Source organism: Parus major, chromosome 7, assembly GCF_001522545.3.
Source record: "Parus major isolate Abel chromosome 7, Parus_major1.1, whole genome shotgun sequence".
Taxonomy (NCBI): Eukaryota; Metazoa; Chordata; class Aves; order Passeriformes; family Paridae; genus Parus; species Parus major.
The window spans coordinates 21,075,136-21,094,901 of record NC_031776.1 but is presented as its reverse complement, the minus strand read 5'-3'; the positions used below and the strand labels follow the sequence as shown (position 1 = coordinate 21,094,901).

General features: G+C 35.1%; 1 protein-coding gene across 2 annotated transcripts in view; it reads left to right on the top strand.

The window, feature by feature from the left end:
• PSMD14 (proteasome 26S subunit, non-ATPase 14) overlaps positions 1-19,766 on the top strand; it is a 46,149-nt gene that overhangs the window by 4,798 nt on the left and 21,585 nt on the right. For both annotated transcript variants that reach the window (XM_015634954.3, XM_015634955.3), the window contains 5 exons: positions 135-222; positions 3,088-3,139; positions 17,483-17,554; positions 17,881-18,000; positions 19,099-19,169. In XM_015634954.3, coding sequence (XP_015490440.1) covers positions 3,092-3,139; positions 17,483-17,554; positions 17,881-18,000; positions 19,099-19,169 — 311 coding nt within the window. In that variant the 5' untranslated portion in view covers positions 135-222; positions 3,088-3,091. The remainder of the gene's footprint in view (positions 1-134; positions 223-3,087; positions 3,140-17,482; positions 17,555-17,880; positions 18,001-19,098; positions 19,170-19,766) is intronic.

Below are 19,766 nucleotides of genomic sequence, written 5' to 3'. Positions count from 1 at the left end.
AACATTCTTGGGGTTATTCTTCAATGGTGCCTTGTCCTTTTGCAGTTTATCAATGTAATATTTTCTTTCACGTGTGCCATAGTTTCTAAATTTTACTGGGTTTCTGCCTTTCTCCTTTCTATTTCCTTCAACAGGAAAGAGACCTACTGGTGTCATCTTTACAGTCAAAAAGTGGGAGCTGCTGCTGAGTTTGTTCTGTGAGCATCTCTTGCTGAACACCAGGTTAGAAATGTATAGTTGCTTTATTTGTAAAGGCTAAAGTTAGCTTCACTTATGTCTAAAAATTTTGCTTAATCTGTTTTAAGGTTTACAAAAGCATTGTTTGAGGGATGGAGTTTATGGCTGAAATAATATTTAGATTGATTAACAAAAATTTAATTTTTTTTGGTGAATGTGATTCAGTAACCTAATTTTTTCAGGTGTTTATACATCTCAATAAACAAATCTGTTTAGGTCCGCATAGACTTTAGCCTACTAAAACATATTCAGTTACAAATAGACAAGTAAAGCATTAGTTGCCAACACTCTAACCAGAATCATGGAAGCCAGTGAAATAATTTGCAGTGCATCTAAAACTGGGTTTTAGAGATTTTCTGTCTGTGCTGCTGTCTTGAAAATTTGAATACCTCAGTTCAATGACTAGTCTGTGGGATATGTTAGGTGGGGAATGTTACATCACTCTTGTTCTATAAGAGTAAGATTTTGTTGTAAAGTTATGCTGATAAATAATCAGTTTATTTAACACATTAGTCTATTCCAACCTTAATATGGCAAAATATATGGCTTTTATAGAAACTGGAATAAACTGTGTAAATAAAATATTAATTAATTAGTACAAGCTATTGCTTTTCACTTGTGTTACAGGATTTGTTATTAATTTATAATTTCTTAAATGTACACAGGTAATGTACCCCATCAGTTTATGGAAGTTGCTGTAGTTGTCAGAACGACCACTTTTAGGGTTACTAGTTGTAGAGACTAAAAGTTTCTTAAAATAAAAGAACTACCATGATGGTTAAAATAATAGTTTTAGTAGTTTAAATATACTTCTCAGTTACTCTTCAGCCCTCTTTAGTGTCACGGAAGATGAATCATCGTGGGTTTCAATGGAGGAGTATCTACCACAGAGGGGTAAAATGAACTGTAGTTGGCGGTAATTTGTGGTAACATTGTGACTGTTTTATTGAAGCCATTTAACATATGCTTACATAATATCTTTAAACAGCAACTTAACCTTTCCAAGGAAATCCTCCAACTTGATGTGGAATTTATTGTAGTTCAGTATAGAAAAGCACATACACTGTGTGCAGCTTTTGACTCTAAAAAAGAAGCTTGGTTTCAATGACTTACTGAAAAAGTGAAGCATAACCACTGACCCTTTAATAAACTCATTTTTAATTTATACGGTGCTAGTGGAGCTTTAAGAAAGTACTTACTGCTAGATGAGGATGCACTTGTTGGATTTGCAGGTTCTACAAAATCAAGAGAGTGAATCATATTAAACTAATAGCCTGATAGTTCATTGAACTGGGAAAGTGAACTTAGCAAGTAGAGCAGGTATTTCTGATCAATGTATCTTGGATATGGATAGGACCTTACTAAAGGAGGAAGTAAAATGCTGTTTCTTTGTGTGTTTAGAAGATTAAAGTATTTGTTTTAAACTTATTCTGAAATAAAGCTTATTAGTCTTTAGCCATTAAAAATTCTAGCAAATATCAGAAGAAATTATGAAAATTATGGTGACGTTCACCTTCAGCATGAAGGTTTTTTCATATACAAAGCAAATATATTTTTCAAGTTCTTTTGTAAAATTACTAAGAAGGCTATTGAATTAGTATTGTTAATGTAATCTGAAATAATGTGTATAATTCTCTTATATCTAATGTAGCATCCTCTTGGAGGATGAATGTATTTTGAAAATCTTATTTTGTGGTTTAATTGCTTTCATATCAGCTAAGCAGGCTTCATTGTGTTGTATTAAAACTTGTCCAATTAAGACCATAATTTTCAATGCTATACTTTTTAATCTTCTATTTCACAAATAAAATAAAATTTTCTGATTTCTGTAAGCCTTGGAAATTGCTTGATTTGCTAAAAACAGCTGTTTAAAAATTGATATCCAGTAGGCTTTTTTTTTTCATTTTATCCGTAAGTTTTGTTGTACAGAGCTAAGAAGTTGAAAAAGCCATGGTAAAGTTCTGTTAAAGCTGGGGCAGAACCTCTACTTAGGTACCCACCATGAAATTGTAGATGTCTTTTCAACAACAGAAAATGAAAAAACTGTAGAGAAAGAAAGAACAGTGTAATTTTTTTGGTTGGGCACCTTAACAGCCTTTATTCCTGGGGATCACTCCTTTGAAAGTTACAAGACACAAAAATGGATGCTTTTTTTTTTTTTTTAGTAAGATGTTTCATTGATTGGAACAATCTTGCAGTAAAGCAATGGCACATGCAACACTGGGAATGTATTAAATGACTGTACTGTCACTATTCTTCCAACTATATACACATTAAATGTTTACTTTACAGTATTTCTTTTAGTATAATGAGTTCATTAAAAAAAGCTTTTGATGCTAATTCAGAGATCCATAATCTGCTTAGTGTCTTTCACATGTAGTTTTGATGATAACTGACAAGCTGTAAGTTAATTAGTGTGGAACTTACTAATGAGGATGCTAAAATCCTTACTTTAAGATTTTTATTGATGATTTCTGAGCAAACTAAAGTACATTTGATTGTATATCTAATAAGTTTTAGGAACTTTCTGGCTGTAGGTACTGATCATAAGCAACAAAAATCCCGCAATTAATTGAATGATGGGAAAGTTTTGAGAAGTTTGACAAGAGTGTTCATCTTCAGAAATGGGGATAACCCAAAACCAAAGCAATAAAACAAAGTCTGTTAATTAGCATGGAAGACAGCTTCTTGAATTAATATGTGGTGTTAATTAACAGGAAGTCTGATGTTGTGTTGTAATTACCACCAATATTTTTGACATACTGAGTGACTGAAGGTGAATTATATAGATAACAATTTAGTAAACATTTCGAGCTTGGGAACATTTTTCCTTTGTTTCTGTTTTTCTAGAAATATGGATAGACTTCTGCGACTGGGAGGAGGTATGCCTGGGCTGGGACAGGTTAGTATATAGCTTGTCAATCTTTTATTTAAAATTAATAAATTCTGGAGTATTCCTTTTATTATTATATTATATATATTTTAAAACAGCATAAAAAAACAGAGTTCATAGTAATAATCTTTGACTCAGGAGATTTTATATGTGTATGCAAATCTTTGTTACGACCTGACTTTTTTTTGTAAATATGAATACCTGTGTTAGCACTAAGTTTACAGAATGTTTACAAACCTTTTTGTGTTTGAGCATTTCAAAATTTGTATCGAAAAGCATTGGAAGCACATGGTGTATTTTTTTAATTAACAGTTCCCAATAATACGGAATTTCAGAACATGAGGGGTATTCTAAATGGCCAAGCATATCTACTGCTTTTTCATAAATTTTATATTTCAGTTCTTGGATCACATTGTGAATGGGACATTATAATATACTGACTATATGTAAATTTCAAGAGGTAATTTGAATTGAATTTATCACTTATGTGTAGTTGTAGCTACCTGTATGAGTATTTTATTGTGTCTCTTCTTGTTGATTTTCCTCACTTCCATCACTCACAGCAAAAAGGCCTCCCTGGCAGCTGTCCTATTCCAGTGAGAGACCTATTCACATTGTGGCTTTTCCTACCTTTACAGCAAGTCCTAGTGTTTTTTTTCTTTGATCAACTGGCACGGCCAGCAGTCTTCAGAAATAATATCAAGCTGATCATGCTACGTTGTGCTGATTGCAGGGATACAGGGGGAAAAATAATTAGGAACTTTTTTTGTTTGAGGTGTGCAGGAAGAATTATTTCCTTGAGGAATGGGCTCCAGTGTAATTTCCGTTGTGGTCCTTTCTTTTGTTTGGTTGCTGTAGCTGGCCTTTCTCTGTTCCCTCATCTGCCTCACGGTCTCTGTCTAAATCAAGAATCCAGACTCTTGTTCTTCTGGAGGAATCAGTTCTGTATGTCTTGGGCTTTAGGGTGTGTGAGAAGGGTTTCTTCTGGGATGGTTGAAATTGCTAAACCAAAAGTTTCTTTGGTTGTGTATAGTGTGTTTGTGTCCAGTTTAACTACAGGAGTAGTTTAATAGAGAAGCATTTGGTGAAATATTCTAGGCTGATCTACAGACTCTAGATGTTTTGCCAAATAAGCTGTAACTTTTGGTGCATAATTTTTTTTCCCCTTTTTATAGCTAAAATTCTATTCACGTTTTCTTAGTGAATCTTCAAGCCGCCCTCAGTTATTTTTAGTTTCACTTTCTTAAACAGTTACTTCTCTTGTTCCTCTGAGCTGCCAGCCTGCTTCATGACTCTTCATTTTTTTAACATCTGTGCAGTCTAATCTCTCAAGCTTTCACTTCTTAGTCCTCTCTGAACTTGACGCATATCAAAGCTGTTTTTCAAATTTACAGTTAACTCTCTGCTGTTTTCTCAATTTTTCATCTTTAACTTAAAGCTTGCTAAAAAATTGTGGCAGACAATAAAACATAACATTCAGAGGAAGCTCACTGAACTCCTTTGGTAGTTTTGGCCTGCAAAGCTGTTCTGTGTTTGTTTAAATATGGAATTGTCTTTTAAATGAGTTGATGAGTATGTGTTGGATAAAAGAAAGGCATAAAACAGAATTGCTCTTTACTCAAAGTTGCTGCTTGCACTGGATGTCTTGACTACATTTGTAGTCTTTTGGTTTATTGAATCAGCAGGAAGGCTTTTCAAATAGAATATTTTTATGTCCTTAAAATACTATGTTTCAAAGGACCTTAAAAGGTCACTTATATTGTGAATATCAATTGATGGTAATTGAGATTGAAAGATAATCCAGAGTGAATCAGACCTCTTTGAAACAGAAGAGAAGAGGAAGGTATTTCTTGGATAAATTTTGTAATGCTAGAAAGCAAAATTATTGTCGCTTGTTTGCACTAGAGCATTTTAAAGAGCAGTACAAAGCTTTTTGTTCTTATTGCTGTGTCACAGTTGTTCTAAAGGTTGAACATAGTAAAAATGTCTGACTGAGTCATTCTTGCCAGCATAAGAATCATCTGTGTATGGTCTGGTAGAAAAAGAGGCATTTTCAAAGTAACTTTATTGCATAGTTTGGAGATTTCTTTTTCTTGTAGCTTGGGGTCTCCTTAGCAAGAGGACTGCATCACATAAAGTTTGCTAAGAGTGTGTTTGATTTGCTTTGTTGATGCTTAAGTACCAGCAGCAGATGCTTGGTCAGCACAGTTCCTGTTTGATCTCTGCCAAAGGATTCTTTCTCAGCGACTTGCTTTAGGTTCTTCAGCAGCAGTTACTTGGCTTTTTCCCCTTGGCAAAACTACCTCTTCTGATTATTGTCTCATTTAGGTGTTTTTGGTCTTCTAAATTTCCAAACTCAGATATGTTGCCCAAAATGCACTTTAAATTCATGTGTTTTCAATATGCTTTTCAGGTCTTTTGGTGTAGTGTATTACACTTGAGAAATGCTGTCACTGAATTTTTGGTTCTTTCCTTACTTCTTGTTCCTTCTGGATGCTATTGAGTGGCTGATTGGCCTTCAGGTGTCCAGAGGTGGTCAGTGCTAGATCCCATCTACCCTAAGCCTGTCTTCAAATGTCTATTAAACAAATCTTTAAGGAAGTAATCTTAAACTGAGACTTCAACAATAAATTTTCCTTCCAGTGACATGTGGCTTAGAAATCTTGAGGCATTTCATTCCTTTTAATCATAGGTGGACAAAGGGCTGACTTAGTAGGGCAGGAGGTGGACAAGAGAGTAGAAGGGAAGATAATCTTATAACTTTTGTCATCACATAAGCCATTCACAGTATTTTCTGACAGCGCACTTGGTCATTAACTGTGTGTTCTTTTTATGGCAAGGCACCTGTGTTTAGTTTTGAACTTGATGCCAGAAGTATTACCTCCTTTGGAACACTGCTTCATGCTGAATTGTCTTACATGACTGGTGTTGTAGACCTGGTCCATAAGTTTGTTTTTGTCTTGAATTTATGTTTTCATGAATGAATGCAGCCTTTTAGAAAAGAAATAAAAGATTGAAAGTATTGTGATGTCTCAAAGAAAATCTTATTACTTCAGTTTCCCTCCTGTAGTTCATAGGAATTAAGATTTTGACAATGCCCTTGTTCTTCTTCACTTACTCCTTTCTCTCTCTTTCTGCCCCTTGTCATGTTGGGTTTTTCTACTTATCTTCTCTTTCCTGATTCATTCTTTTCTGTCTGTCCCTGTTTATCCCTCTCATACTGCCTACCACAGAATTTCACCAGTAGTTTAGTACTTTGATTTGCATTGTACATTTGCTGCAGACAAATGAACAGGTTTGTGGGGTACGTGAAAGCATTCTGCTTATGTAGCAGGCAGGAATTTGGAGCAACACTCCTCTTCATTTTGTATGCTGAACTATTGTTTGCTGGTGAAATCAGTTCCACATATGCCTCTATTAGGCAACCCACTGCAAAGGGTGTGAGCAAATTAAGTGCATTTGTAGCCAAGCTTTCTCCTCCCATCACTTCCAGAACAATAATTGAAGTTAAGCAAGTTCTTGTCCATGCTAGCACATGCTGTCTGTTTTTCTGAACCCAGATGTGATAGGAAGCAGTGAAATAATGACACTTTTTAAAAAGAGGGTTTTAACTTTATATTGCTTGGTAGATTTTTGAATCTGTTAGTGCGGACAACTGTTCTAGTACAATAAATGAAAAATAAAACTGATTCTGTATTTTTGAATTAACATATTTGATGACAGAGGGTGAGGGGAAAAATTCCAATGGGAAGGGTGGGGGAGATGGAGAACTGACCTGTGTCTTGTAAGGAGTGTTTACACCTTGACTTGGAATATAGAAAAAGAAGTGCAGATAGCTATTTTATTTGAATCATGGACTTGCCAATTAGCCATCAAGTGCTTCCATCTGTGAAATAGTTGATCAGATGGGTTAGCTGGGATGTTTCCAGATTAGGGCATTGTAAATGGCACTTGAAAACTGTCACTTTGATAAGGAGGTTTCAAATATTGCACTGCTTGGTGCTGTGGAACCTTTTTCCCCTCATAGGATCTTGGGTTTTTTAGAACACGCTTATCCTATTTAGCAAATCTGTGGCACATGGGAACTTGGGAGACCTTTTGCTGATCTAAAGTTCTGCTTCATGTGCTAATCTAGTTGGGATGGTTATTGGAGGACAACACAGTGCCCTTTTTTGTGGGGCTTCCAAAGAGGACTTGATGGTCTGGCAGACAGAGGAGGGTCAGGCTCTGTGTAGATCATTCCCAATTAACAATTAGATGCAAATTTCCTTGACTTACTTCATTAAGCTGATGTGTCATTTGAAGTACATGACTTCTTCTTGCATCTTACATCTTCCATTTGTAATCAAAAACATCCACCAATAATAAAAAACCTCAAACCCAAAACAAACTCGGACACCACCATCCCTCCTCCCCAAAAATAACCCAAAACAAAACAACCTGAAAACACACCAACAACTCAAACAGGAAAAACTTCAACACCTTAATATCTTACTGAAAATTATTTTGGTTCATTGATTCTTGAAACAGCTTGTGTTTTAATTTGAAGGGTGTAAATGTGTTGTCTTTAATTAAGTACCTTTTTCGTTGTAAAGCTGTAGAGTGTTCTGGTATCTCAGTATCTATTTACCTGTATGACTTTATCCTTTCTGTGTCTCCTGGGTATGTATGCTCTATGTGCTTTGAAATGTGGTGATGTACTGTTGTCTCCTTCTCCTATGTATTTGAAGCTTCAAATACACCTTTTGAGAATATTTTGCCAGGGGAATAAATCTGAATTATAGCTCTTAAAACTGTGCATCATTTTTGTGCCATTGTTTCTGAGACATTTTCCAGCAAAGTTCTCAAGTATGAAGAATGTTACTATTTCTAGAACTCAAATGTAATTCCCAGTAGATGAGATGATGTACAATTTGGGTGGGTTATTCCAGTTCTACTTTTTTTCCCTGGAAGCTGTCAACCTATTTAAAGAATACAAAATTTTTCTCAATGACAAACATTTTTCATCCATTAAAAACATCCAACAAAAAATCCCATACGAAGTTCAGAAGACTTAATTTCCTGCATTATCTTCTGTAGAAAATCTTGGAATCAATTTTTATATACAAAAGATATGGTTTTGTTTTAAGGAGAAAAAAAAATCTTAGCGATAGATAGTAAACTCTGACATTTACTTTCAATGTCTGGGATGAATGTTTTACTGCACTAATTAGTGTTTCAGTACAGGGCTGTTCAATGAAAGCTTCATAAATTCAGGGCCCAGGTATGGCCTGGGTCTGGTTTTGCTGGACACAGTAACTCTATGGGTCATGTTAGGCTTGTTTGAAAGTTGTTGGGGATGGCAAAGCAGAGTATAGTTCTCATGCATTTGAAGTACAGTTGAGTCTTTGTAATGTGATTTTTCTCCTAAGGAGCTAATTGGGAGAGGGAAAGAGAAACCTGTTAGAATTGGTTTAGGAGCAGTCATATAATTTTACTTAAACCCTGTGTGTAATTTGTGCTATAAAAGCTGTCTTAAAGTAGGATGGCTGCACTACAGACATGTTTTACATATTAATCACAAATAAACATAACTACAAAAGGTAGTGGATTGTGTCTGAGCATTAAAGTTTCTTCTGATCTGCTGTTTTACTCTGGAGAACATTTTTAGCTGCCTCTTCTTGGCCTTGGATCTTAAACTTCCGTATTTCTAATAATTAGGCAATTAGATTCTCTCTCCTCAATTTAATTGCCAGTGTAGTCCAGCTGACTTTTGACTTTCCCCAGAAGAAACAAAGGAGCTTGGATAAGGAAATGAATGTAGCCATAATGAGAAAGAACATGGGAAGAAAGAGTAAAGAAGAGATATCCTTGTGCATTTTGCATTACATTTATTCATTTGTAATGTTCCTTTCTGCAAACAGAAAGAAACAGCTGCCTTATAGTGATTAATTTATTTCTATTGGAAATTGTATCTTCTTTCTGAAATCCCATACAGTTGAATATTAAGTTGCAATGCTACTATGCTGCACCTTTGAACAAGGTTTTCTCTTCCTGTAGAAGAGTCCTCTTTATGTTTTTCTAAGTTTGAAGCATTTTTATGTTATAGTGGTGTGGTCTGGTGGGGGTGGTTGGGTGTTGGCTGATTGGTTGTTTTTTCAAGTGTTACGAACAACTGACCTTGGTGCATATTGCCACTGAATCTCCCAGTTCACCTGCTTCTATCCAGAGGACCAGCTCTTCAGAACAGTGAACCCGTAGGCATATAGAACCCAGTGCATTCTTATTCACATTGAGGAGATATCTTCATCTGCTTTGCATCACAAAGTGTATTTCAGGGTGAGCTTAGGCAGAACTAAGGGCTGAGGGCTACCCTGCCTTCGTAGCACCTTCGTAGCAGAATTGTGCCTAGAATAAGGTAATTAAAAATGTACATTGGAGTAAGACTACTGGAGACAGACAAAATTACAGGTGCTGACTCCTCATCTGCCTTGAGACTCTCAGTTCTAAATCCCAGTATCTTCTGTAATGCTGATGGGAGTAGATAACAGGTTAGCCTGGCTTTATTCTGGAATGAAACTGATCTCTGTATTTTCTTTTTATTTCCAGTAGATTGAGGCTGTGAAAAACAATAATTATTTTCAAAAATATGTACAGTGTCACCGAGAATTTGTTTTATAGTCTCTAATCTTAAGGCTTTTTGCTAACTGTAACATTGTCAGAGAATCATAGAAGGGTTTGTGTTGGAAGGGACATTTAAAGGTCATTTAGTCCAAATTGTCCTTATGCTTGATAAGGAATATTAATTGCACTAATACAGCACACCTACCCCTTTGGGTTATGTGTCTCAATGTGTAGATTAAATGGGGTAAAGATAGAGGAAACACTGACCCAGGGAAAATTACACTTAAGCAGGTATTTCATGCAATGGTTGTGTTGGGAACACTGCAAGAAGTCCGACTATTGTAAATTGCATCATGGTGATATATTTAAGTAATTTAATATCATGAATACATGTTAATTTTGAGTAGTAAACATTTATTTCTATTAATAATGTTGCCTGAGTCTCCCATAAAACCAGAGACTATTTTTGTTTAAAGTCCTTAGTTAAAAACAATCAACGAACAAACCAGCCCCAAAAAACCCCAAAAAAAAAACCCCAAAAAACCCCCAAAACACAAAACAAAACCCAAAAAACCCAACCAAACAAAGAAAAAACTCACCAAAAAATACCCTGCAAAAAACCCAACCAACCAAAAAACCAGAAACACCCCTTACCCCCTGCCAAAACCCTAGCAAAAAACTGAACCAAAACCCACCCCACACACACACTAAAAAAGAAAACCACAGAACAGCCCCACAGAAACTAAATCCTAAATAAGCAGAAAAGCTAAGCAGCAAAATTCTGGCTCTGCACCAAAGAGGTGTTGGCAAATTTATGATCCCAACCCGTTTAACCAACTGCTCAAAGCTATACAAAGTTCTGTGTTTTGTAATTTTGGTTTTGAAGAGGAAGGGAGATGGGAAATGCTATATATTTCAAGTCCATCTATATTGCTTTTCGTGGAGTTCTGTTGTAAATGTGAACCTGGGTAAACTTTTTTTAGGAGACAGAATTTTGTAAAACACACAGAGACAGTTTTTATCTTGCCTGATAAGGTGGGGTTTTTTTCTGAGATTTTTCAATTTAAGGTAGCAGTTGATGCCACAATACTTCCTTAGTATCCCTACTCCATTTTGGAGTCTCTGAGACTAAACATATTACTACAATTTTTATTTCATCTGACATATGGTGTAACAAGACAATGTGATCCTTTGAGAAATCTAGGCTGTTTGTTAAGACTTATGGTATTTTGTGGTCTGTTATGCATGCTTGATTATAATTGGTATAAAAATGGACCTAAACATACAAACTGTTTAGCCGTAATGGTAGCTTCAAAATCTAATCCTGTTGATGTGGAACTAACTACAAAATTGTGTGTGTAATAGCTTGAAAATAGCAATAAAATTTCAAATTGCTACTAATTTTAGTGTGTGATTTACACTGCAAAGAAATATTTTTTTCCCTTTTTTATTGAGCTCACTGATTTTTTAATATTTTTGTATCACCTTAATGATTTCCTCTGTCTTAACTGATTATGTTAACTTCCTGTACTGCAGAAAATGCAATACATGGCTTCTGGTCCTTGTCATGACAAAGTTGTTAGAACCATTGAGATCCCAGAACACGCCTCATTCCCTTTGCTACTTCCACTGATGGAACATGAGTTGGTAATTTGTGTCAGTGTATTGTCTCAGTGCAGGAAGAAAATAGTTCTGCAGTCCCAACTCTGCTTAGATTTTTAGCCTTAGCAATGTGTAAGAAACATTGTGCTGATCTAAGAAATTTCTTATTCTTTGCATCAATATATCAGCATGTTGTACCACTTACTGGCAAAAAGTAGAGAAGAGCAGTGCTACTCTGGTGAACTTTTAATGCATTGCTATTATTAATACCTCTACCCCCTCCACAGACTTACTCATGTTTGTCCTCTCTGCAGCTAGTATTTTGTAATTTTTTTTTTCCCTTCTACAAAGCTATACACACAAAGTTGAATTTACCTCTACAAAACAGTAGCTTTAAGCTCACTTTAAGTGCCTCAACCATCCATGTATCTTTTAATATGATTAATTATTATTTTATAATGGTTGTCATTGCATTTATACCTCAGTTTCCTTTCTCCCCCTTACCTACATAATAAAATGTCATCTTTACCTGTAACACTTATTCTGGGGGAGGTAGAGAAGGGTAGTGAAGAAAAATTGTGGGGTAAATAAATTCGAAAGTAATCCAAGGGGGGGTTTGTCTTTTTTTTTTTTTTTTTTTTTTTTTTTTTTTAGCTAATCTTTCTCAATTGTCTTTGGATATAGCAGCTGAAAATATGTAGTGAAAGGGTTAAGTCGGCATGAAAGAATTCATTTCCACTTTAATGACCTAGCCTTGCTGGGTTAGGACGATGGGGAACATGCTTCTGACTTGTACTCCTATTGCCAATTAACACCTCCTATAACAGGTTGCCTCAGCTAGTCATTGAAGCAGAGGCAGTAGAAATAGTTTACATGCAGCTTGTTTTTCACACTAGTTGTTTAATACTCACAAAATTAAACTATTAAAAGGTTCTTTCTTAGCTTACTGGGAAAGAAATAAAACATGATAGCAGTCATTGTTTGCTCATGTGTCCTGTGCTTGTTCCTAAATTGTTCCAGTTACAAAAATAAATAGAAGTAGTAATGATTCTTATATTTTACACAGTAATATGTTTGGTGCATTAAAGCTGAGATGTGCTTTACAGCACTTAAGTTGTCTGCCTTTGGATTTTTATTACAGTTGCCCCTGCAAAACTGAGTTTCTTTGAAACAGCTATGCTGCATTTCAAATCACCTTCTGTGCTATTAGCATGAAACCAGAGCAGTGTTTAAGATCCATTTAAACAATGGAAAGTTATATCCATTTATGGAATATATCTCAGTTCCTTGTGTAATTAATCAAGTCCACTTTCTATACCTATTTGAATAAATTTAAAATAGTATAAATGAAGAGCAGTGCTCTAAAATGACACTTTAGTTCACATTTAATAATAAAATTGGCTAAATAATTTATATTGGTTCACACTAAGAGAAAGGTGAAGTAATATACCTAAAAGTGTTAACAAATTTGCTAAAAGGCCCAAGTAGGTAACACTTCAAGGCGTTAGTTTTTATCATGTAAGAATGGCAAATGCCTTTAACACTTCGTCAACAGGGGCTACCCAAGTAAAGGACTCCTTTTTTATATTGGATCATCTCTTTAACTATTTGAAACAAAAATAGTAACATCCATGATTTAATACTACGATGTAATTTTCTGACCATAACTTTCATGTGATTCTTTTTCCCTTACAAGTCTTACTAAAAAAAAAAAAAAAAAAAAATTTGAACAGCAGTAAGTTAATTTTAATTTTATATTTGGAATTCTGCCATTCTAAACAAAAACAATCCTGAGGCTTGGCTGGGTTTTATGAGGTGGCCATCCGGCAGCTCATTTCATGACTGGAAGCAAAGAAGGAGCATCAATTTTTCAGTAACACATAACAGTACTTTTTACAGCAATTTTTTAATTTTAATAATTACTGTATCCATCTTATACATGCATAGTTGGGAAAAAGAATGTTCAGTATTCCTTTCAGTTTCCAAATCTAATTTTTCCCCAATTCTCCAAGAAATAATCCAATAAAGCTGTAGGTATGCAATATTCAATGTTTTGCAGTGAGATGGACAGTCTTCTAAAACTATGCATTGAGATAGCTGTCCTTTGAATATGATAACGTAGCCAAAAATACCAGCAGCTCTTTTGCATTGCAGACACAAACGCTTTCTTGTCTGGGTTCCTGATACCAGTTAATTTAATTTGGTGCTCTGCTTCGTAAGGATGGTGCTTCTTTGTTAAAGTTGGCAGGCAGTGAAGTTTATGAACAGTGGTAATAGCACATGCTGTGGAGGGTCAGTGTAAAATATTTGCCTCCATGTAGAGATTAGCTAATAAAATCTTTCTTCTTCTTTGCTTGATGAAAGAAATGCATAAACTTTTGTGAAAGACTACTAGAAACAGGCCAAAGAGATCTCAAAACACGTAACTCATAGCTGGCTCCCACATACTGTGTAACTAACACGCGGAAGCTGGGGCTGTCACTCCAGGGCTGTGTTAGATTATCAGCCATTTGTGGAAAAGGAGGTGATCAGAGATGGAAGAAATTGGTTCCAGTTTCCAAATGGCTCTGTTTTCAAATCTAAAGTCAAGTAAACTACTTGGAAGTTCCATTTGGCTTTATCTATTTAATCTTTGAGGGTTTAGCATTTTCTATAGAAATACAAATGTGTGCTTATAGTATTTTATGTGGCAGTTTATCTTTGATAGAAAAATAATATTAAACTTGACCTATGCATCATTTCCTCCTCAAAATTCCTGAATTTCAGTATTCTTTCAAGCAGTTTATTGTAATTGATATTCAAAACGAAGGAATATTAACATGAAAAATTAATACACATAATTTGTACAGTGCCATGAGGACTTCAATTTTTCCAAAATCTACCTAGTAATTAAAATCTAGAAGAAGAACAGAGCAGACAGAAAGGAGATAGGTCACACAAACAAGCATCAGTGACCAAGGAAATACTTGGTATGTGCTGTGTATTTATAAGATGACTGAGTATTAACAAACCTGTCTTGTATACTACCATTAGCTAATTTTTACAATTTAGCTAAATTGGTTGAACTGAACGGTAAGAGTGGAAACTCATGTTTGGTATTTTTTCTGTGTCTTGCATGTGCTTAAATTGAAGCAGTGAAGTATGCAGTTGATACCTCCTAATCCTTAATGTAGTAATTTTTATATATAATTAAGCACATTTAGTATGTAAAATCCTTCACAGTGAATATTATGGCTTAAAAAAAAATAGCAAAAGTTAATCAAGTTGGTTTACACTGATGAAGAATTCCTTTATGAATTAGCAGGGTTTCCTGTGCTGAAAGTAAATTGTTGACTATGGGCACTGGCAACAGGAATTCAATGTAAGTTTGGAAAAAAAAAACAGGTTTATTTCATAGAATGTCTTAAAGATTTGATGAAATTTCATATTAGGTATCCCCTCTTCTGCACCATCATCAAGGTAAATGAGCATTTGGATGCTCCAAGGAATATAGAAATTACAGGCAAATATTAGGGACACCTGCTTTAGTTCCCACCTTCACTTAACTAAAGGTGATTCATTTGCCTTCTTATAGAAACAAAATGTATTGTTTGTCTTTGTTTCCTTCCTGTAAGTGGTGAATGTACTGACTGATGGTAAAATGAGAAAAGTTTTGAAGAACAAGGTTTTATAAGTTGAGGGCACAGGCATCTATATAGGGGACAGAGCTGTGATTAATGCCTCAGCTGCAGGACAGGTGTCAGTGTGATTTTAACAGACACTAGGAAATCCCCAGAGGAGAGCTCATCCAAGAGCCATAGTCTATGGAGTAAGCTTCAGTTCAGGCTCCTGGTTTTTGAGAAGCTAGTCTCAGTAAAATAGGAAGATTAGCTTTCCAGAAATCATGGAACCATTTGTGCTAATCTGGGGGAGATTTTTATTGCACTGTTCTTTATTTTAAAAATTACTGAATGGGATAGTTGCTTACAGTGGAATATTAAACAAAATCTGGAACAAATGTAGGATGCAGTTGGTGATCACCACATGGGTATTATGGTTCTTCTTCTCTTCAGACCATCTCTGGTCTAGAACTGGTGGAAAATTGGGAGAGCGTAGTGTATTAAAAAAGGGTTTTGTCAACAAACTAGTAAGTTACTTTTAAAATTAAAACTCAACTTACCTTGGCTTTTTTCTTTGCATTAATTAAATGGAAACATGAGTCTATGCTTTCCAAATTCTAAATGAACTTCCAAGACTTAAAGCAGGAGAGATAGAGTTTAAAAAGTAAACTGACATGTTTATGGAGAAAAACATGGGAACAACATTACAAAATGATTGGGCATTTGAAGCTTTGCCAGTCAAACAATTTAATTGCAGAAAATTTGGGATAAGTAATGCAGGTGCTCTACCCATCTGGTTCTGGGAAATATTCTGAAGAACTGCTTATAGTTTTTCAGCTAGAGGAGCACTTCTCCACTGGAGCATCATTCTGTTGGGCTTGGGCTAGGGCTAGGCCAGGGAAATACTTGATGAAGGGGTGGAGTTGATAAAAAATGGACCTTTGGTGAGAATACTATGGAAGGTGAAAAGCGGGGAAACCTGCTGGAAGATTGCTGATGAAAAAGCCAAAGTGACAGAACTAGGAGTGAGTAGTAAGAAGTGAGGAAGGGCAAACATCAAGAGATGATAGTCAGCAGTATCAAAGTTGGAAACAGAGGTTTGAGGCTGTTAGGAAGTGGATATGGTTGACAGATGCGTGCGTATATGTGAGTTTCAAAATACGAAGATTGGATTCATAATATAAAGATTGGATGTAGAACTCATAGATTGATTGACTTTAGCGGGGAAAGATCCCACAGCTGAATTTTCTTACTGTCTTTAAAGCTTTATTCTGAAGACTGATGTTTTTCTGTTTGTGTAAAAATCAAAGTATGCAGAAAGGGTAATTCCTGTACAAATGTAATGTGTTGTTTACTTAAGTATCTGGTTTTATCTTGAGGAGGTAATGGCTTGTGTGGATTGCTGTGTCTTGTTTGATGTCATGTGGACGAATGTTTGTTGAATTTTTTCACTTAAAGTGAAAAATTAAGAATTTATTCAATATTTTCCCCCAATTTTGCTTATAACTGTGGAATCAAAGTTCTAAGTCTATGAAGTGTTTTTGTAAAGGCACCATTTTTCCTTTTTTAGCTTGATGTGGAGTACCTTTTTTTTTCCCATAGTTGCTTTGTTGCTCTTCTAAGTTTACATCACCTCATGCAGAAGTAAGCTGTCATTTCAGTGGAAATTTGGTAATAAAGTAATGAATGTGCTGTTAATTGGCTGTAATGAGGTACGCTGATATGAAATTCTGTATATAACAGCAATATTTCTCTTGTTCCTCAAGAAAGGGACATTTAAACTGCTGCCTCCTGTGTTTTTCAATTTCAACAGTACACAGAACCTGTTTCAACCAATCATTCACACCTGGGACAGTTGTGCTAATTTTTGAATAACTACTCATAAGGCAAAGAGCAAAGTATTTTGTTCACAGCTTTTCCACCTAGGGATCAGAGGTCCGTTTTTTCTCTCACTGTACCAGTGTATCTGCAAAGTACTCCCATAGCCTTTATCTGCAAGTCCTCTTTAGCTGAAAGCTGATGAAGCAAAGGGAAATTGCTGTTTGTGTTGGTGCCAGTTAATCATGCTAGCCCAGCAGCATTTACATTCACACCACTGTAAGAAACACATAGTTAATTGGAGAACTGGCCATATTTTACAGCTGACGAAGGTTAGCATTGCAGCAAGGCTGACTAATGGAAACTTACCTGACTCTTAGCCGGAATGGCTTGTAACAGGTTTGTATCCAGTGTAACACTTGCCTGCTTTATATTTGACTGGCTCTAAAGGTTGCTCTTTAGACTGTGTTATTTGGAGTGGGGGGGGGCGACAGGATAATGGCTGAGTGACCTATTACAAAATAATTTTAGTGACAGAAGGTGCTGTAAAAAAGGGTTTGGGGATTGGGTGTGCATTGTTTTGTTTTGTTTGTAACAACTACATTAACCCATGAAGTCACAATTAGATATGGATTTTTCTATAAGTTTTGCAATATGCAAAACAAAAGAAAATATTTAGAAACAACAGAATAACAATGCTGGTGAAAATAATTGTTTATTCTTTTTATAGGGGCCACCGACAGATGCTCCTGCAGTTGACACAGCGGAACAGGTTTATATCTCTTCCCTTGCACTGCTGAAAGTAAGTGTTCTGTGTACATAGCATGTCTGATATAATGTAATACTGGAGCTAGAGCACCTGGCAGTGGTCCAGAGTTAATGGACTTGTCTTGCCTATGTGCTGGCCAGACGTATTAAAAATAAATTAATACTCATTGGAACCCTCAGAAACTAATTTTAATTAGTTGTCTTTTGTTGGCTTTGTTTTACTATTTTATAGTTTGTTACAGTTTCCAAAAGTGCTACAAGTTGTAAACTAGCTAGAGATCTACAAAGGCTGAAAAAACTACCTCAAATCAAACTTGAACCTTCTGTTAAACATGTGGTGTCATTTGGTCTTAATTCCAGATGTTGAAGCACGGTCGTGCTGGTGTCCCTATGGAAGTTATGGGTTTGATGCTTGGGGAATTTGTTGATGATTATACTGTGAGAGTGATTGATGTTTTTGCAATGCCACAGTCTGGAACGGTGAGTTTTTTATATCTAGACCTTGATAATTTTATTTGCTTGTTTGTTTTTTTTTCCGTAGGGTAAATTTATTTTTAAAAAACTTTTTGTGCTTTATCTCATTGACACAATGTGAAGGTATAAGTTGTGAGTTATAATACAAATAAGTCTAATGGTTAAAGGGTTTCAGTAAAAAAAATATGTAGTCAAAGCTTCTTTTTTAGTGAAGGCTGGTGCTTAAGTGTGTATATCAATATTTGCAGATATTATGGCTTTTTTATGTAGAAATATAGTGGTATAACATGACTAGTAAGACTTACCAATTCATAACTTTCAGAACTCATATTCTATGAGCCAGCAGAAAGATTCAAAATGTAAAAGGTTTGATTAGAAGTGTATCATGCCCTTAATTGTGATGGTGCTATATACTTCAAACTTTCTTTCTTTGACAGATCTTAGTTGCATGTGTCTTAAATGATACTTCTGTGATTTGAAAAAAAATATGTATTTAAATTTTGAGTAAGAATATCTATTTTATGAACAGATTAAAGTGACAAAGAGTCAAGGGGCATAATTAGATTTTATGATGCTTTATTTTCTCTAATTAGAATGAAATGTTCTTAAAACAAGCATGGGATGATTCCTTTGTAACTCAGAGGTGCACTCCATGAAATTTTCAAATTCTTTTGTCCTGAATTTATTCTATACATGTGCATAATACAAAATTCTGCAAAAAGCCAATATGTGATATTTATCTTGAATATAACATGTAGAGCTGAACTTGGAACAAACAACAGGCCACTGTTTGCAGACCAAACAGAGGAGAAAAAGGTGAATTTCTGTGCCTATTTAATCATGTTTACTCATAGTAAAGATTACTTAAATAGCAATTCAAAATAAACTATTAATAATCGTTTAGCATTTTAAAAATCACATTGAAATACATTTCTAAAAATTATATTTTGTGTTTAAGGGTGTTCTGTCATGTAGTACTAAAGTATTCAGGTTGCTTTTTTAAACAGATGCTTATGAATATTTTTGTTTGTGTGAAGTTACAAGTTAAAAGATAATATTGCTTCATGTACAACTACTATGATTTTTGTCTGTCTTTTAAATCAGGGTGTCAGTGTGGAGGCAGTTGATCCTGTATTTCAAGCAAAAATGTTGGATATGCTGAAACAGACGGGAAGGTAAGTCACTGTAAAGAGGGCTGACAGTAACAAGTACTCCTTCCATGGTTTTTAGAAAAAACGCCTGGCTTTCTGCAAAGCTAGTGATCTATGAGCTATTAATAATACTTAAAAATAAATAATTGCCCCAGAAGTTGGGTGAGTAACATAGCATGTAATTCAGTCTCCCTCATGCATTTAAATTGTCAGGAGATTGTCACTCCTGTTAAACCTACAGCTTTGATTATCGCCCAGAAAGGTTAGAATGCTGCTCAGTTTAGCATAGGCGATTACTACACAGCACCTGCTTAAAAGATTGATTTTTTTGTTTAACCCTTTAAATAAAATTTTAATTTTTTTTTTTAAGTTATAGCTTATTCATGAGAAATTTTAATGAAAAGAAAGGGAAAATAATTTTGCAAAAGATCCGAGTATTTAAACAAATTTTTTTTTCACTCCTACCTCTCAACAGTTGTCGTCTGCTTGCTCAAATTCTTTTACTGTGGGAAAAACTTCAAAATTAATGTTAGCAAAAGGCTCAGCAGCTGAACAGAACAGTGCAAATTGCTTTTTGACTGAGTTCCTAGTTCTACTGCTGGTTTAATTGATATTTAATCC